This window comes from Palaemon carinicauda, chromosome 25 (genome assembly GCF_036898095.1).
Source record: "Palaemon carinicauda isolate YSFRI2023 chromosome 25, ASM3689809v2, whole genome shotgun sequence".
NCBI classification, from domain to species: domain Eukaryota; kingdom Metazoa; phylum Arthropoda; class Malacostraca; order Decapoda; family Palaemonidae; genus Palaemon; species Palaemon carinicauda.
Genome location: NC_090749.1, coordinates 101,441,945 through 101,467,932, shown reverse-complemented (window position 1 = coordinate 101,467,932; position 25,988 = coordinate 101,441,945). Strand labels below are relative to the sequence as shown.

Below are 25,988 nucleotides of genomic sequence, written 5' to 3'. Positions count from 1 at the left end.
TCGGCATTATGAAGCTTCATCTGTGGTGGATAATGGGGGAGGGTGGGCTGTGGCACCCTAGCAGTACCAGCTGAACTCAGTTGAGTCCCTTGTTAGGCTGGGAGGAACGTAGAGAGTAGAGGTCCCCCCCATTTTTTTTTTTTTTTATTTGTTGATGTCGGCTACCCCCCAAAATTGGGGGAAGTGCGTTGGTATATGTATGTATGTACAAAACACAGAGAGGTTTAGAGAAAGACGGTGAAAATTATGAACTGTTTTATTTCTATATCTAAAATAGTAAATTCTGTGTATATACAAGACTACATAATCTGTTCCACTTAAAAACTACAAAATTAAAACTTGAGTGTTTAAAATATATAGGCTTAGCTCAAAACCAATACATGGTATCAACAGTTGCATTGAGTATATCTATCAAGTGTTCTACCTTTACGAAATGCAAGTAGGAAGACAAACGGCCTACTCTATCCTGGATAGGCTGCGGAAGGACGAGTACACAAGGGACCGAAGGCATCGCGTGGACGGGCTGTTGTTCGACATTCATTTCACGTCAAGGCGTGATAGCACACACTTGTCTCTCTCGAGGACGGAGCCAATGTCGACGGACATCATGCAACACTGCTATACACTTACGGACTACACAATAGTTAACAGGTACTTTCTTTTAATTATTATCTATACAAATGTTTATAAGTATATACGAAGTATACATACATACAAATGGATTCTTAAGATTAGCAACAACATTCCTATCAGACTTACAATTTTATAAAGGCAATATTGGGGCAGGTGGATCTTCCGTTAGCCGGCATTCGAACACGATAATTCATAACAATTTTATGTTTCTAGATTCTACTTTAATCTATGAGGGACAGAGACAGTCGTTTTCCGTTAGCCGGCAACAAATTTTCATCGGCACTCAAACACGAGAGCTCATGATTTAAGTCTCTAGCTTTAAATTCAAATATCTCCATGGGATTGAAACACCATCTTGACGGTTATGTTTAGGGCACTAACAAAGGCAAAGTTAAGTACAGTAACTGCTCACGATAAAAAAGAACAAACATCGTGTTTGTTACGCAGGGCATTCTGAAAGGGAACTGGAATATCGTTTGTGAAGAAAATAAGTAAAGATGTGACCTTAAGTTTTGTGACATGGAAAGTATTATAATACATGGCTGTGAGTGACCTTTGGCAAGGAAAAAAAAAATGAGCCTTTAAAGTTTGATATCATACAATTCCAAATAAGAAAAATTACGATATGTCGAGAAAGATAATTCTCATACGAAAAAAGAATGGAATGAAAAATAGTCAAGAAATGATATGTCAATGATTCTTAGGAGATGGGTAATCTTTCACATTACTGGAATAACTCCCACGCGCTTCGCGTCTTCGCGTACAGGGAAAATTAAAGTACGTCATTCTAGTCAGGCTTCTCGTACAGGGAAAAATATAGTACTGTACGTCATTCTGGTCGAGGTTCTCGTACAGGGAAAGATATAGTACATCATTCTAGTCGAGCTTCTCGTACAGGGAAAAATATAGTACGTCATTCTAGTTTTTCTTATCGTACAAAAGGGAAAAATATGGTACGTCATTATAGTCGCGCTTCTCGTACAGGGAAAAATATAGTACGTCATTCTAGTTTTTCTTATCGTACAATACAGGGAAAGATATGGTATGTCATTCTAATCGAGCTTCTCGAACAGGAAAAGATATAGTACGTCATTCTAGTCGAGCTTCTCGTACTGGGAAAAATATAGTATGTCATTCTAGTCGCACTTCTCATACGGGGAAAGATACAGTACGTCATCCTACTCTTGTATAATTGCCGGAGATACAAAAGCACTTTTTAAGTGCCATTCACAGACTGCTAACCTGCCAAACTGCCTCGTTCATCCAGGGGATTCTTTCTTTCCGGTTGAAAAAAAAAACTACCTAAATTATGTGCACCTACACAGATGAGCATATTAATTACATCCATTACTTTACAGCGTACCGTACGTACACTGTACTTACACTACAGGATATCAAAACGGACATTTTGCAGTGACGTGGAATTCTATACTTTGTCAAATAAGTGTGATAATGCTACATTCAAAACTTTCCTATGGCAATTCAGATCACAATTCCATATACCTTCGACGAAGAAGTCGTAAATGCAACAAACCTATATATACAAATTCACGTACAATACTTTGAATTCTAACGTGTCGTTAAACATAAGAGTGATTTAACTATGTGAGAGAGAGAGAGAGAGAGAGAGAGAGAGAGAGAGAGAGAGAGAGAGAGAGAGAGAGAGAGAGAGAGAGAGAGAATAACTCCACTTTATACATGCAGTATATTCAGAGATAAAAATATTTATTGCTTCTACACACAGTTTGAAAACTCCAACATGAAAATAAATAAAGTAACATCCGATAGTTTTGTTCGTGACACACTGTTCTACCATGTCCTTCATTCTTTTCAGCTTACTCTTCGATAATACAATGTCATTATTATTGTAGTAAAATACAACATATAAAATGTGGGTTTAAAAACACACAATCCTGGTCCAAAGACTTAAAAATTAAATAACCAATTTTCCAATTCAAATACAGAAAAGTGGGACCTTACACTTGGTTGTCTGTAAACAGAAAATAAACTTGCAATATCATCAAATACATTGTCCAAATAGATTTGAGTAGCTACCTAATATATTAAGCATACATGCAAATTGTAATATCACAATGTAATGTGTCCAAATATCCTCGATTTGGGACTCTCACAAGACAAAGGCAAGCACGTCAATTTAATCCATCCTAAGAACCGACATTTACGGATAACTTAACAAGTAATAGTTTACATTCTAAATGAGATTCTGATTTATACATATCACTAAAGTATTTTAGATATGGAATTTGTCAAAACTAGTTTTGCAATCAATTAAAAGATTCGTGCTAAATTCAGCATACGATAACAATTTTAATCTCGTAACACTTATTTTGCCCTGACAAAAGTAAAACAGTTCTCAGGCAAATAATTTCTCCAGCGATCACAATGGCGAGTGGTAAAAACAAACTGTTTTATTATAACAAAATCACTCAATTCTCCATTTATTTCTGGAAAGAAATAAGTCACTAATCTCTTGGAGGAAGCAAATCTCTGCACAACTTAAAATCAGGTTTAACAAACAAACTGAACCCAACGAATATTCTGCCTTCATGGGAATGACGATATAGAATAACAAATGCTATTTCTTAAAATCTCAGCAAACATACGTAACCTCCTTCAGCCTCCCATCAACAAAAAACATTTCAGTAATATTTTAAAACAATCTGAACACTTTTCATTCTCAAATCCAGATATGTCCAAAGGCACTTTGCAACTCGAAATTCATCGTTACGACAGTTCGCAATCCAACTCTTTAGTTATTTTCTAACACGAGGATCAAATCTGACGGCGGAATCATGCGATGCCGAACCGAATAGGCACCGCGTCGCCGTAACAGAAACCGAGTGAGTGCCCCTCCAACTTGCGTCTTTCGTAGGACTCGGAGCACGCGAATGCGCGCACGTCTCGCTCAATCTATGGCGTGATTCGCAGAATCACTTGTCGGCCTTTATCTTTTGTCTCCCTCGAACATGTACACAATATTCATTACCCTTACGGTACACTGTCAACTATATTTTCTTTATACATTATATATACAAATTAACTACAAAAATGTGTTTTTATTTCTTTACAAACATGGCTATCATTCTCAACCACATGGTATAATCAATTTGACAAACATAAGATGAAAGCAAGCTGCCAACAATAAGTTACAATCGCCTCTTCCAAAGGAGACGGGCAAGTCTATACAAAAAAAAAACAAGATTCCACAAAATACATTTCTCCATATGTTAACACACAAAACGACTTTAAAGTCTCAACTTAAAAAGGTGTTTTACATAATAATAACTCGTAATCTCTCGTGTGATGGAATTGAAAAAAAAAAAAAATTGGTATCATGAGTTAGCGGAAGTGTTAAGAAAGTATAACGACGTCATTTTCTACGTCCCTAAAGCACGAATATCGTCTGTTCGTTGCGAAATGACAAAACTGGCACGAAGCCCTCGATGAATATAACGTTACCGAACTCCGACACGAGATTTTGTTAAGTATTCCATTAACTATTGCTTGGAAAGATTTAGGGAAGTTTCAAGCAGTCGGCAAAAAGCCGACGATATCACGTACCTGCGCAAAATTTAATTACGGCTGTACTTCTTGTACAGCTGAACAAGAACAGGTTACTCTGTACACAGCTATTCACTGACTGCGACAACTGCCAAACGTTTGTGCAAAATAGGAAACTACTTGCTGGTCAAAATATGTTATATCTATAAAATACAAAAGAAAAATTGGGTCTGCCAACGTATTCTAAAATCCTACGAGTTCGATCAAGGACGTCTTTCTCGATGCTTTGATGGCCGAGCGGAAGGCGCGTCCCTTTTCCATGCGAGAGTGGTTGAATTTGTACTTGGTGCCACTGAGGTCATGGAACACACCTTTGGTACGATTTGAAATGTACGCGGGTTCGACGGACGAAATCCCGATAAAACAACGAACAGAGATCGTACTTTCTTATTTTCTACAGTCCAAATTTCGGTTAAAATTATGCGAGCTTTTTTAATGTTAACTTAAAAAAAGGAATTTGATATTAGGAATGGATATAATCAGCTTGAGTTTAATCTTTTAGAAAGAATGGTCTGATAGAAAATCAAGACTCAAAAGTAAACTCACAGAGAGAGAGAGAGAGAGAGAGAGAGAGAGAGAGAGAGAGAGAGAGAGAGAGAGAGAGAGAGAGAGAGAAAGAGAGAGACTTGGAATGCATAAAGTTGAATGAGCAAACAAAACACTTCTGAAATGAAGCACACAAACAATAAATTACATTAAAAAGAAGCGTACGGAACACGAAAAAAGGAAAACGGCTACGATGTAAATTATAAAGAAACATTATCAACAGTCTCTTACACATGCAGAAAAAAAAATTACATTTAAACATGTAACTCGATTTTTTTTAAACCTTGTCCACAGCAATTTTCCTGCATTTTAAATTGTCACTTCACGTTTACGTTTGTATCCGTAATCGTCTTCTGTCAGGGAATCAGAATAAAACTAAACTACGTTGAGAGGCAATCTTAAGGTTTTCTCAAACGGGGGAAACTTGAGTGACAAGGTAAACATCGAGTTTATGTTTCAAACAAGACACTGAGAATCTGCTTAGAAAACAATTAAATATTGGTAAATAGAAGCTGGAATGTAAACAATTGCGAACTATACACAACACAAAGCATTAATGTACAAAAGAGACAAATATAATCACAGAAAGGACTGGAGTCCATTTTTCTTTGAAAGAGAAGATGAAGAAAGACGAGTTATCGCAAACACCCTTTTTTTTTTTCTTTTTCATTTCCAACACAACGAGAGGTTACAGTAGAATGCTTATCAGTGCCGGAGATTATAAACAATTTCTCTATTTTTAATTTCCAACACACCGAGAGCTGAGCATTGTTTTCCATCGCCAGCAATCGAGGCTCTTTACCAAATATCGAAGGCATCATCATGTTCCTGACTATAAAAATTCCGCTGCAAAATAGCTGCTTTCTGTATAAAAGTTAAAAATATCTACATTATGGACACCGTGGGTTTTTTAGTCTCTCTCTCAACACGGAGAATGTCTGAAGGACCTCATCAGAGGCACGAGGAGGGACGGCGGCCCGGCCTGCCGCAGGAACGGGTGCTGGAGGAGTTCGAACGCCGTCGCTCTCTGCCCGGGGTCCCGCACCAGCATCTTTTCCAAGAATCCTTGGAGTCGGGGCGATATCTTCGCGGGCCGCACACAAGAGAAGAAGGCATTAGTAGAAATTGAAATAAAAAGACTTATATTAATCAAGTATTTTATTTTCCAACTGATGTCAAGATGCATTTGGGGGCCTCCTTAACAATTATCCTTTTTACAAATGGTATTCAGTACATGAGTAAATTTACAACAAAGCTTAAATATAAGATATTTATGATAACCAAAGTTCTGAACTAGTAATAAGTCTAAGAAATTCTCTAATTCAAATTAATCCACGAACATTCACATATGCCTAGAGTGTACCTTGCCGGGTACAGTATGCTGTTGGCTTCACAAAAAGGGTCTTTTAACCCTTTTACCCCCAAAGGACGTACTGGTACGTTTCACAAAACTCATCCCTTTACCCCCATGGACGTACCGGAACGTCCTTGCAAAAAAATGCTATAAAATTTATTTTTTTTTCATATTTTTGATAATTTTTTGAGAAAATTCAGGCATTTTCCAAGAGAATGAGACCAACCTGACCTCTCTATGACAAAAATTAAGGCTGTTAGAGCAATTTAAAAAAAATATACTGCAAAATGTGCTGGGAAAAAAATAACCCCCTGGGGGTTAAGGGTTGGAAATTTCCAAATAGCCTGGGGGTAAAAGGGTTAATATTGTTAATTCTAGTGCCGATAGTATTCAGGGTTATTATCAATATTGACACTGTAGTCTCTCCTTTATAGACTCCCATATGACTCCCTAAAACAATTCCTTATGAGATGAAGTGAGACAAAAAGGTGGAAGTCCAAAGAAAATGGACAAGGTCGACAGACTGAAGGTACTGTCTACAACTCTGCGAGGCAAACTGTAAATGGATACGTTTAAGTGGAGAGGATTGGATTTACTTCGGCCTGAGGTCCAGGAAGACTACTCAGGGCGAAGGAACAGTTACGAGGCTGGACAGCAAGATGGGTAAAGGGAGTCGGGAACAGAGACTAAAAAGGACGAGGACGAGAAATGTCCCTAAACTAACGACAACAGTACACCTTGTGAAGTACCATCCCCCTACAAGACCAATTGAAAGGTATCTTTAAAAGACACACATTAGGTTGAAATACTAATTTCCTTTGTCATGGAAGAAAAAAAAAGCATCTTTCCAGAGATCTGGAGTACTGTATAATACACGATCTAATTCAGTACCATAATTTCCGTAGACGCGGGAAGCGTTGCAAATACTGTACCAAATCTTACGACTATTAGATGTTTCGCTGATAAAGTTTTGTAAAAAATATTTAACCAAGTTCCGACCAGTAATTGGTATCATTTGTGAAAATGCTACCTATATATATACAGAAGAATTTTAGAAATATATAAATTACTCAATACAGTAATGTCTCGAGTTTATTTGGAGTTACAATATCTCCTTGATATGAACATTTAACTTGGAACGCATCTTGTTTATACAGAGTGAACTCTTTACCAATAATATTACAGATCTCTAAACTTTCAGCCCCTGAATTTTATAGTTTTGGGAAGTTAACAGCCACAAGTTACTCATTTTCATGCTACTGTATCTTCTTTTCGCAGATGACAACTATGAGAATCATCAGCAGCATACTACACCTTATTAAAGTTAAAAGTTCACTGACAAATGTTTCAGAATTTGTTTTACATGAAAAAATACGGATAAAAATATTCTCTAACTTCCCAATGATCTTCCTTGTATGTAACTGATGATAAAATATAGCATTCATTCAGAAAGGACTAGCGTGAGGTTGAATTCACCAGCATAGATTACACCGCAGGTAGCATTTCTTTAATCGCAAGGAACACTGAAGTGATTTCTATATTACTGGGACCATTCTATGAGAGCAATATCTTATGACAAAGTTTTGTGTGTAAAAATAAAGCCGCTCAAACAATTTAAAAATCATAATAAAAATTTACAGCATCATCTATGCAAACATTAAATATATATATAAGTACATCTCCAGGTAAGAAATTATATATCAATTCATGTAGAAACATGAGTAGGAATTCTTGATACATATGTAGGATAGCTCACTAGTGCCAGGAAAACCAGTGGATTGAAAACAGCGGACAGTTGTTAGGTGTATGAGGACAGAGGAGAATATGTAAAGAATAGGCCAGACTATTCGGTATGTGTGTGTGTGTGTAGACAAAGGGAAAGTGGACCATAACCGAAGAGAAGGATCCAATGTAGTACTGCCCGGCCAGTCAAAGGACCCCAAAAATCTCTAGTGGTAGTATATCAACAGGTGGCTGGTGCCCTGGCCAACCTACTACATATATATACAGTATAAGTATATCTCCAGCTAAGAAATTTTTAAATTGAATTGGTTTATCATGTAGAAATAACAGTAGGAATTCTTGATACAAATGTAGGATAGCTCATTAGTGCCAGGAAAACCAGCTGACTGAAAACAGCGGACAGTAGGGAACTTACTGTGAAAAAGATTACGCAAACCACTCACCTTATGAGAATTTTTCAACTTTGGCGGCGGCATGTCCCTGATCCGTCTCATCGCTTGCAGCGGCGGCTCGTTGAAGAACGGCGGCTCCCCGTCCACCATCTCGATGATCATGATTCCGAGGGACCATATGTCGACCTCCGGTCCGTAGGGCAGGCGCGAGATGACCTCCGGAGCCATCCAGTAGGGCGTTCCCACCAGAGACTTACGCTTCGGCAGTTCCTGAGACACTTGGGCGCAGAAGCCGAAGTCGGACAATTTAACCTGCGCGGAGACACAACGACGTAGTTATGGATTAACCCTTTTACCCCCAAAGGACATACTGGTACGTTTCACAAAAGCCATCCCTTTACCCCCATGGACGTACCGGTACGTCCTTGCAAAAAAATGCTATAAAATTTTTTTTTTTTTCATATTTTTGATAATTTTTTGAAAAAAAATAGGCATTTTCCAAAAGAATGAGACCAACCTGACCTCTCTATGACAAAAATTAAGGCTGTTAGAGCAATTTAAAAAAAATATACTGCAAAATGTGCTGGGAAACAAAATAACCCCCTGGGGGTTAAGGGTTGGAAATTTCCAAATAGCCTGGGGGTTAAAGGGTTAAGAAATCCTCTTTCTATATGATTAAGGTCCCTAGAATATTCACATATCCATATGGAGTATCTTAGCAACAAAGTGATTGCAATAATAAATGCTTTAATGTTACTTCATCTAGATGACTAAGGACTCGAGAAACTGCAACGCCTTCAAATAGAATACTCTACAATAGCATTTAAACAAAAAGATTGCAATAGCGGTATGTGATAAGAAAATGCCAATCAAGGTAAAAGTCAATATCTAGTAATAAGATCAGTGTTAATGTATGGATCAGAAACTTGGGCTTAAGATGAAAAGAAGAAGCAAAGCTTGAGAGATCAGACATGAGAATCCCAACGTGGATTATTGGGATATCACTCTTTGAAAGATTGGAAAATGATGAAATAAGAAAATGAAAGGTGTAGTAAAGATTATAGATATAGGAGTGTCACGACTGAGGTGGTGTGGACACGTGTTAAGCATGGATGGTGGGGAGGGAGTGAGGAGGGCGTAGGATGGAACCTGTAAGGAGGAGAAGATCAAGAGGGAGGCAGAGAATTCGATGGTGAGGTAAGGTGAAGGATGATATGGAGAGAAGAGGTTTTGGCGGAGAGGACACGTCAGGCAACCGACCTTTCTAATGTAGGGATAACGGTGGGAAAGAAGATTGCAATACTAAAATACTTTCATGGTAAAGATAAACAAATTAAAACAAATTAAAACTCAAATGTAAACAAGAATAGGACATGATCAAGACAGGGAGATTTAATAACATACAAGAACTATTTAACACCTCATCTACTTACTCTTCCGTCACTTGCTAACAATATGGAGTCGCTTTTTATATCCCGGTGAATGACACCCTGAGAGTGCAGGTAAGCGAGTGCTTTCAAGCACTGCCGGCACACCTGGAAAGAGGAGATATACCGTGCTAACGATCGACCAGACTGTTTACATCAAGGGGTGCTACAAATGTACAATGTTTTCAGTACACACAAAAATTATATATTTATTCATCATACATTCTGGTTTTAGGAAAAATGAAAAGACCAGATGTTTCTCCAAAGGGATTCTGCAATCAAGAACACCTAGAATCTTTAAGGAGTAACATTTAGCCAACTGCTTGAGGGAGGGGGATTTCTAATGTCCTTGATTTAACAATCATACCTCCAGTTTTTCTAAGGGTTCAACTTTCTTCCAATCATTCGCACTAAATTACTTAATTCTTAGTGGATACTAACTAGTCACATGTCTATGTTTAAGAGATGAGATAAATGTAGAAAAGAGTAGCATCATCTGCACTAGATCAATGTAAAGAGAGTAGCATCATCTGCACTAGATCAATGTAAAGAGAAGCATCATCTGCATTAGATCAATGTAAAGAGTAGCATCATCTGCACTAGATCAATGTAAAGAGTAGCATCATCTGCATTAGATCAATGTAAACAGAGTAGCATCATCCGCATTAGACCAATATAAAAAGTAGCATCATCTGCATTAGATCAATATAAAGAGTAGCATCATCTGCAGTAGATCAATGTAAACAGAGTAGCATCATCTGCATTAGATCAATGTAAAAGGTAGCATCATCTGCATTAGATCAATGTAAAAGGTAGCATCATCTGCACTAGATCAATGCAGAGTAGCATCATCTGCACTAGATCAATGCAGAGTAGCATCATCTGCACTAGATCAAAGTAAAGAGAGTAGCATCATCTGCATTAGATCAATATAAAGAGTAGCATCATCTGCCGTAGATCAATGTAAAGAGAGTAGCATCATCTGCACTAGATCAATGTAAAGAGAAGCATCATCTGCAATATGCTACAAGCTATTTTCCAAGACCGCAAAGATAGAAACAGAAACTCACAGTGGCGATCTGCTCCTCGTCCATCCTCGCATGCGTCACAATGTCTGTGAGGGCGCCACCTTCCAGGAACTCCATGACCACCCACAGCTCGTCCTCGACCAGAAACGAGTCGTACATCTCGACGATGTTGGGGTGATGGTAGTCTCGCATGATGACCACCTCGTTGAACAGGAGTTCCCGACGTTGCTGCTTACGGAGGTCCATCTTCTTCACGGCCACCTGGGAGGGGGATACAATGGGTTAGGCTAAAGACGGCCAAGTTACGACAACTATTCAAACAGGTTTCGGGCCATTAATATCTTTCGTAACTCTGTGGTAAAAGAAACACGAATTGTTCTAGAAACATAGAAACAATTTCGTAAAATAGGAAACTTGAATCTTACGGAAAAAAAAAAAAAAATATATATATATATATATATATATATATATATATATATATATATATATATATATATATACAGTACATATATATAATCTTAAATATTTCTAAAATTTTCAAATATACATGACAAAAAGATGAACAAATTAACGCATGTGTTGAGCCTTAAAATTGTGAAAAGTACTTTGGGGTTAAGTTGACCCCAAAGGGATATTGCTTAAAATTTTATTTGTCACTGGTCCGAAACTAACGTTCCTTATTCACAGCCTTACACAGTAAGTAATATACGCAGAGATAAAAGACTATTATGATAATTTAAGAGGGTTATGCTACAAAAAATATTTTAAACTAATCTGGTTTTTAAAATTTAATCAATACTTGAAATATTTAACACTTCAAGTGCTAACTCCTCACCAAATGATTCGGAACTTGGGCTCAAAGCTTGTTTTTTAATATTTTCCTCAACTTATCAAAGCAAAAAAACTTTCCTCAACTTATCATTGCAAAAAAACTTTCCTCAACTTATCAATGCAAAAAAAACTTTCCTCAACTTATCAAAGCAAAAAAAATTTCCTCAACTTATCAATGCAAAAAAACTTTCCTCAACTTATCAATGCAAAAAACTTTCCTCAACTTATCAAAGCAAAACATTTTCCTCAACTTATCAATGCAAAAACATTTTCCTCAACTTATCAATGCAAAAATATTTTCCTCAACTTATCAATGCAAAAACATTTTCCTCAACTTATCAATGCAAAAAACTTTCAACTTATCAATGCAAAAACATTTTCCTCAACTTATCAATGCAAAAAACTTTCAACTTATCAATGCAAAAACATTTTCCTCAACTTATCAATGCAAAAAACTTTCAACTTATCAATGCAAAAAAACTTTCCTCAACTTATCAATGCAAAAAACTTTCCTCAACTTATCAAAGCAAAACATTTTCCTCAAATTATCAATGCAAAAACATTTTCCTCAACTTATCAATGCAAAAATATTTTCCTCAACTTATCAATGCAAAAACATTTTCCTCAACTTATCAATGCAAAAAACTTTCAACTTATCAATGCAAAAACATTTTCCTCAACTTATCAATGCAAAAAACTTTCAACTTATCAATGCAAAAACATTTTCCTCAACTTATCAATGCAAAAAACTTTCAACTTATCAATGCAAAAACATTTTCCTCAACTTATCAATGCAAAAAAACATTTTCCTCAACTTATCAATGCAAAAAAATTTTCCTCAACTTATCAATGCAAAAAAATTTTCCTCAACTTATCAATGCAAAAAACTTTCCTCAACTTATCAAAGCAAAAAAATATTTTCCTCAACTTATCAAAGAAAAAAACATTTTCTTCAACTTATCAAAGTAAAAAACATTTTCCTCAACTTATCAAAGCAAAATAATTTTCCTCAACTTATCAATGCAAAAACATTTTCCTCAACTTATCAATGCAAAAACATTTTCCTCAACTTATCAAAGCAAAAAATATTTTCCCTCAACTTATCAATGCAAAAAACTTTCCTCAACTTATCAAAGCAAAAAAAATTTTCCTCAACTTATCAAAGCAAAAAACATTTTTCTCAACTTATCAAAGCAAAAAACATTTTCCCTCGACTTATCAAAGCAAACATTTTCCTCAAGTTATCAAAGCAAAAACATTTTCCTCAACTTATCAAAGCAAAAAACATTTATTGCCTACAAATAACAGAATACAGTAAACTTAGTTTTTCATAACAACACAAATTTAAAAGCAATTAGTATTTTTCCTAACTATACAAAATTCAATTCCTTAAATAGTAGTAGGATTTCAGCATAGCTGGAATGACTTAAAACTTAAGCAGCAGTAATTAGCTGGAAAGCAAGTCCCACCCACCGGACACAGCTCCAACTTTGATCTTACATCTAGAACTAGTGAGGTGGTTGAGATGTAAAGTAACTTAAAGGACTCTGGTATTGAAATAATGAATGGTTTGCGTCTAAGAAAGCTTTGTTGGTTGTATGTTATGAAACACACTATTATTTTTTTATTTTGAATACCCGTCCCTGCCTACGCAAAAATGCCTTAATCCGTTATTATTTTTTTCAGGTATTGACAGCAGCCCCATACACTCAGTAGGGAGGGAAATTTAGGGTAGTCTTCAGAGAAGTTAGATTAAGCACTGAACCTGTATATAGGAAAGAATCTTTGACCATTCTGCAAAATACTTAGCAAAGATGAATGTTGATCATTGCCTGTTACCAGTGTGTAGTGGTCTGTGATGCTGCTCTGTATTCATATTATCTTGCCTTTTAACCCTTTTACCCCCAAAGGACGTACTGGTACGTTTCACAAAACTCACCCCTTTACCCCCATGGACGTACCGGTACGTCCTTGCAAAAAAAAAACTGCTACTTATTTTCTTTTCATAATTTTGATAATTTTTTGAGAAATTTCAGGCATTTTCCAAGAGAATGAGACCAACCTGACCTCTCTCTGACGAAAATTAAGGCTGTTAGAGCAATTTAAGGGTTGGTAAGTTCCAAATAGCTTGGGGGTAAAAGGATTAGCTGGAAGTATGCTACCGTGTTGTTAGACTGAATAACACGAAAATGAGTGTTTTTTTTATTTTGGATAAGTAATAAACAGTCCGTGGAAGAGATGTAAACAAAATGCATTATAAGGCCATTGTCTATTGCTCGTGTTCAGCAGTCAACACCGTAAAGTTAATGAATATTTTGTTTCGATGTGCCAAGTAACGAGGAAGAATCTCGTTATATGAGTGTGTGTCATAGACATTAACCCTTTTACCCCCAGGCTCTTTGGAAATTTCCAACCCTTAACCCCCAAGGGGTCATTTTTTTCCCTTAACATTTTGCAGTATTTTTTTTTTTTAAATTGCTCTAACAGCCTTAATTTTTGTCATAGAGAGGTCAGGTTGGTCTCATTCTCTTGGAAAATGCCTGAATTTTCTCAAAAAATTATAAAAATATGAAAAAAATTTTTTATAGCATTTTTTTGCAAGGACGTACCGGTACGTCCATGGGGGTAAAGGGATGAGTTTTGTGAAACGTACCAGTACGTCCTTTGGGGGTAAAAGGATTAATAGTTCACAGGAGCTATTGAAGTGGCACATCTGGTCTTGGGGCCCTGGAAGTGAATTCAGATGTTAGGAGGAGAGTGACTGCGTTCGAGTTTAGTCTGAATCGTTCCAGGATTATCAAAACCCCTTCCAAGAATGAGAGATTTAGGCACTACTGGTGTTGGTCAGAAAAGTTTCGATGACAACAAAACCTTATCACAGTATGGGTTTACAATTGGAGATTTTCTCGACATTGCTATCATAAGCCCACATTGACCTGCACAGCGTCGTATGCGGCCATACTGTTCAGAAGCTACACATTAAGTAACCTTGCAGCCTAATGGTAGACTGGATATCGATAAGGACAGTATTAAGGGAAAATTATTGCACAGTATTTCAGTTTTTTATATTTTCTTCTAAATTTTTTTCATCTTATCGTGAGGCTGGAGCGTAAAGGGATGCTATTTTTGTCTTTAATTATTTGGATTGACAAAACCTTGTTAATGTATTCCTAACAGTTTTTTTGTCTGATTTACAAATATTTTTCTTGTTTTTGTAAAGACGGAAACTAATTACAGAACCTTTCCCCACAGTGTCCGCTTCTCAGCTACTTTTTTTCTTAGTTTTTAAATCTTTCTAATAAGTTATCATAATTTTTTTCTCCCACGCTGTATCCTGTTGTCAGATTTAACAAAAATTATAATTTTTTCCTTTCACCTAATGTTCTAATATGTTACCTAAATTCAGCAAGCTGAATGAAAGGGAAGATAAAAAGGAACTAAAGTTCTATCTGGGTCCCCTTGCCCAGTATAAATCAAGGGGTGGTGCCCAGAGCTCCGTTCTCTTGACCTGTTACCTAGATTTTTGGGTATTCCGCCGTTGTATATTTTTTGTGTAGTGAACGTTGGGGTGTGGTCGGCATTCGGACACTAGGCAGTTCGGGTGCTACCTCTGGCCACAGTCAGCAAACCACTACAGTATGTATGGTTAGGAAAATTCAAATTACTTTAAAACCTTTGTCCTTTAATAGGAGACTCAACCTAAAAAGGTTTAAAGGCTGCTCATGAATGGCAGAAGCAAGGGACAGTGACACAGCCCTATCGAGCAGGACAATGCCTTAGAGACTGACCATATATACATATGATCAGCACCCAAGCCCCTCTCCACTCAAGCTAGGACCTAGGAGGGTCAGGCAGTGGCTGCTGATGACACAGCACATAAGACCTATAGGCTCCCCTAACCCTGCCCATCCTTAGCTCGTAGGTTGGCGAGGTTGCAGCGACCTAAGAAACTAACGAGTTTGAGAGGGACTCTAAGCCCAGTCTGGCGTTCAACAGTCAAGGATGATAGCACACCGGCCACCACAACCCTTACGAGAGAGAAAGTCCCTACAATCAACTGGCTGGTATACTTTCCCACGAAATGTCAAAGCACATCGTTACTGTACAGGAACACAAGTGATGATTCCTTTCAACTTCCTGATGGCCTAGACATGAAGATGAGATAGGTGTTAGACTAGGTCACTAGCAGGGACTAGTAGATGGTCAAGGAAAAACCCTATATCCTCGTAGAGGGTATGTTGCCTGAATGAATAATCATTTATGATAAGGGTTTCAATACATTTGCCCATTTTCAGACCTTCGTCGTAACCACTACCTTAAACGCGATGCGATTTCTTCCGTGAATGAGTTTAGGACCAATACATATGATGAGCAACTACCACTGGACCAAGGATACTGGTGTCCAGGGACCTTCGAGTACAATCCCTTTGGTATAGAACGGAGGCTGTTGTTTATCGTTACCCAACTCGTCTTGAAAAACTGGACTCCTGAAAGATTCTTCCGGAGAGCTGGGATAGATCCGATATGCCCGAGTTTGTGCACTCGAATCGGGGACGGACCTTTCGTGACATGGCCTGCAGTAAAAGCACATCCGCTTATCCTACGAAGCCAGAAAGAAATATTTCTAAAATCATTTCCCTTATTCCTTCCGTTGCTCTAGGAACAGCCGTAGTTGTCCTCCTAGGAAAGGAAGGAAGTCACTTCTTGTAGGGAAGAGATGAAAGGCAAAGTCTTGAACAGCTGGGTTCTACTGTGGTTCCTGTTAAACTCCTGAACCAAGGTGATGGAGCTCTTCTTCCACTTTACAGAGAGACTCACGACACCGGCAAGTTATATCGTTACTACTCACTTCGTCAGGCATAGGATACTAGAGTACAGTCTCAAGGGTGGAAGCTGTACTTGCTGCCCGACCCACTGGCTCAAGCAGGTTTCCTTGCAAGACCTGGGAACTCGCAAAACATTCCAAGCTCTTCATAAGCCGTTACATAATTTTTAGATCGATGACTGAGCAATATCTTTCACAATGAAGATTGAAGGAACATAGAAAGTAGATGATACCAATACCACACAGAGCGAGACTTCTTGAGAACGTTCGTGGTCATACCGGGGTCTCGCTGTCGCAAACGGTGTTGAGCAATCGTTGAAACGGGAAAACAGGCAAAAAAAGGAACAGTCCAAAATTCTTAGTTATATTGGCAGGCGTCTTTGAACAATGCTGATGGACTGTGCCTGGGGATCAGAATACTGGAAGTTTCTTGACAAATGAATGAAGAGACGGTCAAACAATGGTGAAAATATGAAGCAAGAACCATTTCCACCATGACATGATGTAGGGATCAAAATTGACCTTGTTGAGCAAGTGCGTTTGCTCAAATAATTCGCTAGCCTAGAAGAAAAGTGTGAACAGTTCTATCATGTTGTTAACTGCTTGTTGAGGATCTTGCGAAAATGAAACCCTTGTTGATGCGAATCATGAACAAAAGCATCGCCATTCATAAACTGTACGGAATGCTTCACCAAATTCATATGGAAACCTTGCAAAGTAGTCATGATGAAAGCACGCATTACCAGTAGGTTGAAGAGCAGGTGCGTCTCTTCCGTGGATCATATTCCTCAGACGGATATGATGCGCGTGAGGGCATTCCATCCCTTCTATATATATCTGTGGACAGCAGAATCCTAGGAGCAGAGGAGTTCCCGCGATGAGGCTCATTACATAGCTACTAGGGTGTATTGTCCAGTATTCCTACCCTAACAAAACCAGAAGCTAAAGGGGAACCCTAATTATCGAGTTGCAACTCTTCAGAAACTACCCAAGTGACTGCTGGGGAACTGCTGGGGAGCTGCCGGGGAGGGACTAGCATCTATGCTACCAGTATCATTGATAATTCACGAACGAGTACAAAGACCTTAGTAACCGTAATTTAAGTCTCAAAGATCCCTGACTTTGTAGATAACAGCTTAAGTAAGGTGTCACGAGGTTAATGATTCCAGACGACATTCTTCAAAGAATCCTATAAGCGAGTAGTCAGCCAATTTGCAAAGAGATTAGGGAGGAACCGTGTAGAGGAAGAGAGGATGAACAACCATCGGCAGGTTCTTTTCAATAAAAGTGCTACTGGTTCTCATGCTCTCCAAGGATGAAGGGCACTAAATGCCTTGGCCTCTAAAGAGCAAATGGGAGAGCTGTGGCTTCTCGAAGCATGTACAAGTACCAAGTTTGTACTTGAGAACTCCCCTGTTCACATCCAAATCGCAGGAACGAATTAAAAGATCTTGGCGTCTAGTCAAATCTCAGGCTGTGGGGAAAATATATGTCCTGGGAAAAGTCTCGGCAAGTCATATCTCGAGCGTTGAAAGATTTTGGTGTGATAGAAAATGAAAAATCTACGAGCTGAGATCGACGGAAAGGAATGGGTAACAGGAGATGGGTGTACTTGTTCACTGGAGACACTTAAAGTTTCGATCACTTGATGAATCAGCTGAAGTTTACACAGTTCTTGATTGCAATTAGCTGAATCATGTGATACCTAGCAGTGGCAAAAGGTCATGAGGAATTCTGTCTTTGAGGGGAGAAAACTGAACTGGAACGCTCCCGAGAAGCCGAAACGAAAGGAAAGATCCCGAGGAAACCTAGGTGCTTGTGGCGAGATGACCTTGTAGCCTCTTTCACCGGTATCGTGAACTGGAAAAACTGGAATGAAGATGTCAGAAGTTCCGCAACACTAAATTCGCTGGGAAAATCCAATCATCACAAAGGAAAACAATCCCGTAGTGACATAATAACAGGACTGCCCGAGCGATGACCGGCGCAAAGAGCCGGGTGGCGATATGGAAGACCAAAATTGTAGTGATGGAATTGTAGTTGTGGAAAGATCTTCCTAACCAGGTAGCTGAATTGGTAGAAATTCAAAAGTTCAAACTTGCGGTGATCGTTATTATGTTGAACAGGCTAATGTAAGTCTTTTTATAGTTTGTATATGAAAGATGTTTTAATGATGTTACTGTTCCTAGAATATTTAACTTTAATTGTTCATAACTTCTCATACACTTTATTTCCATATTTCATTTCCTATCATCACTGGGCTATTTTTCCCTGTTGGAGCCCTACAGGGCTTATAGCATCCGGCTTTTCCTACTAGGTGCGTGGTGGTGCTCATGTCATGGGATTGGTCAGCCGAGATGAGAATATCTGATAACGTCGAGTTCGAGCCATTTGCCAAGCGTACACTACCACAGCCCTTCTGCTGGACGATCATCCATGGAGCTCTTTGAAGAGGGGAAAGGAGACAAGGGTAGTATTCATCATCCTGCAGATATTATTACTACTACTAAGCTACAACCCTAATTGGAAAAGCAGGATGCTCTAAGCCCTATAAGGTCTCCTACAAGGAAAATAGCTCAGCGAGTAAAGGAAATAAGGAAACAAACAGAATAGTGCGCCCGAGTGTACCCTCGTGCAAGAGAACTCTAATCCAAGACAGTGGGTTAGAAAACAATGGCTTGATTTTGGAGTGCCCTTCTCCTAGAAGACCTGCTTACCATGGCTTAAGAGTCTTCTACCCTTACCAAAAGAAAAGTAGCCACTGAACAATTGCAATGCAGTAGTTAAAACCTTAAGTGGAGAAATTTTTTTCAGTTATCTTTGTGTTATCAGGTGTATGAGGACAGAGGAGAACGTGGATAGATTAGCCCAGACTATTCGGTGTACGTGTAGGCAAAGGAAAACTGACCTATAACCAGAGAGGGAGATCCAATGCAGTACTGTCCGGCTAGTAAAAAGACAGTAGTAATAGCAGGAGTGTGAACACCTGTACCACATAAACGTATTCTTTGGGCAGGATATGTTCCCGATATAAAATCCCTTGCCTCTCTTACTATGTGTGAACGTACTGAGATTGCCTTCCCTACTGGATTTGTTCCCGGTCCCTACTTGTGATATTCTCAAAATTCTTTGAAGAGTTAGCACCACTTGAGCATTCCAGGAAAATCCCGAGGTAGGCGAGGCATGAAGGCATCTGCCAACATCCTAAATAGCATTCCCGATACAAACCTCTCACCTCGCATTCAATCCAAGAACATACCCGGATCATCTTTAGGGGATACATTCTAGTGTCACCGAAGCATCCAGGGATTGTCCCGAAGGAAGAAAGATACAATGAGACAAGTGCAGCTACTAACACCCAGACCAGCCATGCTTGTACTAACAAGAATCCTAGCACTGGAAGCAAGATCGTGAGGTCCTGTATCTCGTACCGAAACACTCACCCAGATAAGAGTTGAATTTGGGTACAGCACTGCTCTCCCTACAAAACCATTCGGAGGAACGATCGATGTTCCTCGAGACTTAGGTAGATCAATCGTCCAGTGCGTAAGCGACTCGTACCTTTTCTCTTCGAGGTGGCACATCCGAAAGCTTGCCAACACCCAAGGAAGAAGATGCACGAACAGGCAAGATGATAGGAGTATGCGAGCGTGTACTCTCTGGTTCCCTCTGTCAATCATCCAAATGTACGTTGTCCAAAAGTAGGCTTGGTTCCAGAAGAGAGAGAATAAATAGCAAGCAGGAGTGCTGTCTAACAGGAACAAGAATGAGGATATCAGCAAGTTTGCACAGATAAGTCAAACGTGCACTTATTGGGCGATCATTGCAATTCCTCTATTCTAAATAATCCCTGAACATGACAATCTGCCAACATAATGATCTAAAAGATAAAGAAGGATTAAAACAAGCAAGTCTTCTGAACGTATTCCTGTACTACCGGTGGCTGAAAGACAAGTGGGAGCTCAGCAGGCGGTCATTTGCCACACATCCAACTTGCTTTTGCCCCAGGCTATTTGGAACTTTCTAACCCTTAACCCCAGGGTTTATTATTTTTCAAGCACATTTTGCAGTATATTTTTGTTTAAATTGCTCTAACAACCTTAATTTTTGTCATAGAGAGGTCAGGTTGGTCTCATTCTCTTGGAAAATGCCTGAAGTTTCTCAAAGTTATCAAAAATATGCAAAACAAAATGTAAATAGCAGTTTTTTACAAGGACGTAGCGGTACGTCCAAGGGGGTAAAGGGATGTGTTTTGTGAAACTTACCAGTACGTCCTTTGGGGGTAAAAGGGTTAACTTTCGATAAGGACGATAGTTTGTATTCGTGTAGGAACAAATACTGTACATGTTATGTAATATTCTCACACATGTAAATGTTGAAACTGATAATGACGAACCATACTCTCTCAACAAAGGGTGTCAGCACCGTCGGTGAAACTCATAAGGCAAACTATACGTATTACATCCATATACCAAGGCACTTCCCCCAATTTTGGGGGGTAGCCGACATCAACAAATGAAACAAAACAAAAAAGGGGACCTCTACTCTGTACGTTCCTCCAGCCTAACAAGGGACTTTAGATCTGATTTGTAATAGAAAGTTGATAATTTAAATTATTATTGAAAACTTGGGGAGATTGAACAGCCCCATGAGTCTACCTTTGACTCATACAGAGCTGGACTGAATAAATTAAGTATTAATTAAATCTTAAGTGAAAATACATTAGCTATAATTCGAGTCGATGCCTTACATGACCGCGGAGGTAGCAGCAGTAGGGGATTCAGCATTATGAAGCTTCATCTGTGGTGGATAATGTGGGAGGGTGGACTGTGGCACCCTAGCTGTACCAGCTGAACTCGGTGAGTCCCTGGTTAGGCTGGGAGTAACGTAGAGAGTAGAGGTCCCCTTTTTTTTGTTTTTGTTTCATTTGTTGATGTCGGCTACCCCCCAAAATTGGAGGAAGTGCCTTGGTATATGTATGTATGTATAATTCAAGAGAGGATGGTTCGTCCTTCGCTCAACGCGAGAAACCAACGGACAAGCACTGAACTCTTAGGACACTCTACGCACCTGACTGCCCGACTCCCTCTCGCTGGCTATGCACACAATCCCCGTGGATCCTTCGCCGATCTTGATGAAATTGTCCAGGTTGAACCTGGGGTCACCCGGACTGACCACCATCTGCAGAGCTGCACGGAACTGTGGCGAGAAAATAAAAAAGAACGAGTGAAGTTTGTTAAAACGACCAAGGGGAGTTTGGGCAAAGGGTTGCGAGAGGATAAAAGAACGAGTGAAGTTTGTTAAAGGACAAGGGGAGTTTGGGCAAAGGGTTGCGAGAAAATAAAAGAACGAGTGAAGTTTGTTAAAAGGACCAAGGGGAGTTTGGGCAAAGGGTTGCGAGAAAATAAAAGAACAAGTGAAGTTTGTTAAAAGGACCAAGGGGAGTTTGGGCAAAGGGTTGCGAGAAAATAAAAGAACGAGTGAAGTTTGTTAAAGGACAAGGGGAGTTTGGGCAAAGGGTTGCGAGAAAATAAAAGAACGAGTGAAGTTTGTTAAAAGGACTAAGGGGAGGTTGGGCAAAGGGTTGCGAGAAAATAAAAGAACGAGTGAAGTTTGTTAAAGGACAAGGGGAGTTTGGGCAAAGGGTTGCGAGAAAATAAAAGAACGAGTGAAGTTTGTTAAAAGGACCAAGGAGAGTTTGGGCAAAGGGTTGCTAGAAAATAAAAGAACGAGTGAAGTTTGTTAAAAGGACCAAGGGGAGTTTGGGCAAAGGGTTGCGAGAAAATAAAAGAACGAGTGAAGTTTGTTAAAAGGACCAAGGGGAGTTTGGGCAAAGGGTTGCGAGAGGATAAAAGAACGAGTGAAGTTTGTTAAAGGACAAGGGGAGTTTGGGCAAAGGGTTGCGAGAGGATAAAAGAACGAGTGAAGTTTGTTAAAGGACAAGGGGAGTTTGGGCAAAGGGTTGCGAGAGGATAAAAGAACGAGTGAAGTTTGTTAAAGGACAAGGGGAGTTTGGGCAAAGGGTTGCGAGAAAATAAAAGAACGAGTGAAGTTTGTTAAAGGACAAGGGGAGTTTGGGCAAAGGGTTGCGAGAAAATAAAAGAACGAGTGAAGTTTGTTAAAAGGACCAAGGGGAGTTTGGGCAAAGGGTTGCGAGAAAATAAAAGAACGAGTGAAGTTTGTTAAAGGACCAAGGGGAGTTTGGGCAAAGGGTTGCGAGAAAATAAAAGAACGAGTGAAGTTTGTTAAAAGGACCAAGGGGAGTTTGGGCAAAGGGTTGCGAGAAAATAAAAGAACGAGTGAAGTTTGTTAAAAGGACCAAGGGGAGTTTGGGCAAAGGGTTGCGAGAAAATAAAAGAACGAGTGAAGTTTGTTAAAAGGACCAAGGGGAGTTTGGGCAAAGGGTTGCGAGAAAATAAAAGAACGAGTGAAGTTTGTTAAAAGGACCAAGGGGAGTTTGGGCAAAGGGTTGCGAGAAAATAAAAGAACGAGTGAAGTTTGTTAAAAGGACCAAGGGGAGTTTGGGCAAAGGGTTGCGAGAAAATAAAAGAACGAGTGAAGTTTGTTAAAGGACCAAGGGGAGTTTGGGCAAAGGGTTGCGAGAAAATAAAAGAACGAGTGAAGTTTGTTAAAAGGACCAAGGGGAGTTTGGGCAAAGGGTTGCGAGAAAATAAAAGAACGAGTGAAGTTTGTTAAAAGGACCAAGGGGAGTTTGGGCAAAGGGTTGCGAGAAAATAAAAGAACGAGTGAAGTTTGTTAAAAGGACCAAGGGGAGTTTGGGCAAAGGGTTGCGAGAAAATAAAAGAACGAGTGAAGTTTGTTAAAGGACAAGGGGAGTTTGGGCAAAGGGTTGCGAGAAAATAAAAGAACGAGTGAAGTTTGTTAAAGGACAAGGGGAGTTTGGGCAAAGGGTTGCGAGAAAATAAAAGAACGAGTGAAGTTTGTTAAAGGACAAGGGGAGTTTGGGCAAAGGGTTGCGAGAAAATAAAAGAACGAGTGAAGTTTGTTAAAAGGACCAAGGGGAGTTTGGGCAAAGGGTTGCGAGAAAATAAAAGAACGAGTGAAGTTTGTTAAAAGGACCAAGGGGAGTTTGGGCAAAGGGTTGCGAGAAAATAAAAGAACGAGTGAAGTTTGTTAAAAGGACCAAGGGGAGTTTGGGCAAAGGGTTGCGAGAAAATAAAAGAACGAGTGAAGTTTGTTAAAAGGACCAAGGGGAGTTTGGGCAAAGGGTTGCGAGAAAATAAAAGAACGAGTGAAGTTTGTTAAAAGGACCAAGGGGAGTTTGGGCAAAGGGTTGCGAGAAAATAAAAGAACGAGTGAAGTTTGTTAAAAGGACCAAGGGGAGTTTGGGCAAAGGGTTGCGAGAAAATAAAAGAACGAGTGAAGTTTGTTAAAACGACCAAGGGGAGTTTGGGCAAAGGGTTGCGAGAAAATAAAAGAACGAGTGAAGTTTGTTAAAAGGACCAAGGGGAGTTTGGGCAAAGGGTTGCGAGAAAATAAAAGAACGAGTGAAGTTTGTTAAAAGGACCAAGGGGAGTTTGGGCAAAGGGTTGCGAGAAAATAAAAGAACGAGTGAAGTTTGTTAAAAGGACCAAGGGGAGTTTGGGCAAAGGGTTGCGAGAAAATAAAAGAACGAGTGAAGTTTGTTAAAAGGACCAAGGGGAGTTTGGGCAAAGGGTTGCGAGAAAATAAAAGAACGAGTGAAGTTTGTTAAAAGGACCAAGGGGAGTTTGGGCAAAGGGTTGCGAGAAAATAAAAGAACGAGTGAAGTTTGTTAAAAGGACCAGGGGGAGTTTGGGCAAAGGGTTGCGAGAAAATAAAAGAACGAGTGAAGTTTGTTAAAAGGACCAGGGGGAGTTTGGGCAAAGGGTTGCGAGAAAATAAAAGAACGAGTGAAGTTTGTTAAAAGGACCAAGGGGAGTTTGGGCAAAGGGTTGCGAGAAAATAAAAGAACGAGTGAAGTTTGTTAAAAGGACCAAGGGGAGTTTGGGCAAAGGGTTGCGAGAAAATAAAAGAACGAGTGAAGTTTGTTAAAAGGACCAAGGGGAGTTTGGGCAAAGGGTTGCGAGAAAATAAAAGAACGAGTGAAGTTTGTTAAAGGACAAGGGGAGTTTGGGCAAAGGGTTGCGAGAAAATAAAAGAACGAGTGAAGTTTGTTAAAGGACAAGGGGAGTTTGGGCAAAGGGTTGCGAGAAAATAAAAGAACGAGTGAAGTTTGTTAAAGGACAAGGGGAGTTTGGGCAAAGGGTTGCGAGAAAATAAAAGAACGAGTGAAGTTTGTTAAAAGGACCAAGGGGAGTTTGGGCAAAGGGTTGCGAGAAAATAAAAGAACGAGTGAAGTTTGTTAAAAGGACCAAGGGGAGTTTGGGCAAAGGGTTGCGAGAAAATAAAAGAACGAGTGAAGTTTGTTAAAGGACAAGGGGAGTTTGGGCAAAGGGTTGCGAGAAAATAAAAGAACGAGTGAAGTTTGTTAAAGGACAAGGGGAGTTTGGGCAAAGGGTTGCGAGAAAATAAAAGAACGAGTGAAGTTTGTTAAAGGACAAGGGGAGTTTGGGCAAAGGGTTGCGAGAAAATAAAAGAACGAGTGAAGTTTGTTAAAAGGACCAAGGGGAGTTTGGGCAAAGGGTTGCGAGAAAATAAAAGAACGAGTGAAGTTTGTTAAAAGGACCAAGGGGAGTTTGGGCAAAGGGTTGCGAGAAAATAAAAGAACGAGTGAAGTTTGTTAAAAGGACCAAGGGGAGTTTGGGCAAAGGGTTGCGAGAAAATAAAAGAACGAGTGAAGTTTGTTAAAAGGACCAAGGGGAGTTTGGGCAAAGGGTTGCGAGAAAATAAAAGAACGAGTGAAGTTTGTTAAAAGGACCAAGGGGAGTTTGGGCAAAGGGTTGCGAGAAAATAAAAGAACGAGTGAAGTTTGTTAAAAGGACCAAGGGGAGTTTGGGCAAAGGGTTGCGAGAAAATAAAAGAACGAGTGAAGTTTGTTAAAAGGACCAAGGGGAGTTTGGGCAAAGGGTTGCGAGAAAATAAAAGAACGAGTGAAGTTTGTTAAAAGGACCAAGGGGAGTTTGGGCAAAGGGTTGCGAGAAAATAAAAGAACGAGTGAAGTTTGTTAAAAGGACCAAGGGGAGTTTGGGCAAAGGGTTGCGAGAAAATAAAAGAACGAGTGAAGTTTGTTAAAAGGACCAAGGGGAGTTTGGGCAAAGGGTTGCGAGAAAATAAAAGAACGAGTGAAGTTTGTTAAAAGGACCAAGGGGAGTTTGGGCAAAGGGTTGCGAGAAAATAAAAGAACGAGTGAAGTTTGTTAAAAGGACCAAGGGGAGTTTGGGCAAAGGGTTGCGAGAAAATAAAAGAACGAGTGAAGTTTGTTAAAAGGACCAAGGGGAGTTTGGGCAAAGGGTTGCGAGAAAATAAAAGAACGAGTGAAGTTTGTTAAAAGGACCAAGGGGAGTTTGGGCAAAGGGTTGCGAGAAAATAAAAGAACGAGTGAAGTTTGTTAAAAGGACCAAGGGGAGTTTGGGCAAAGGGTTGCGAGAAAATAAAAGAACGAGTGAAGTTTGTTAAAAGGACCAAGGGGAGTTTGGGCAAAGGGTTGCGAGAAAATAAAAGAACGAGTGAAGTTTGTTAAAAGGA

The 25,988-nt window shown here is 39.4% G+C and overlaps 1 protein-coding gene across 6 annotated transcripts in view; it reads right to left on the bottom strand.

Annotated features, from left to right (window-relative positions):
- Positions 1-240: 240 nt before the first annotated feature.
- The window catches only part of mbt (serine/threonine-protein kinase PAK mbt), a 71,421-nt gene continuing 45,673 nt past the window's right edge, over positions 241-25,988 (bottom strand). For all 6 annotated transcript variants that reach the window (XM_068348911.1, XM_068348917.1, XM_068348912.1 and 3 more), the window contains 5 exons: positions 21,432-21,560; positions 10,748-10,966; positions 9,684-9,785; positions 8,302-8,562; positions 241-5,845 (listed from right to left, as the gene is read on the bottom strand). In XM_068348911.1, the coding sequence (XP_068205012.1) occupies positions 5,684-5,845; positions 8,302-8,562; positions 9,684-9,785; positions 10,748-10,966; positions 21,432-21,560 (873 nt within the window). In that variant the 3' untranslated portion in view covers positions 241-5,683. The remainder of the gene's footprint in view (positions 5,846-8,301; positions 8,563-9,683; positions 9,786-10,747; positions 10,967-21,431; positions 21,561-25,988) is intronic.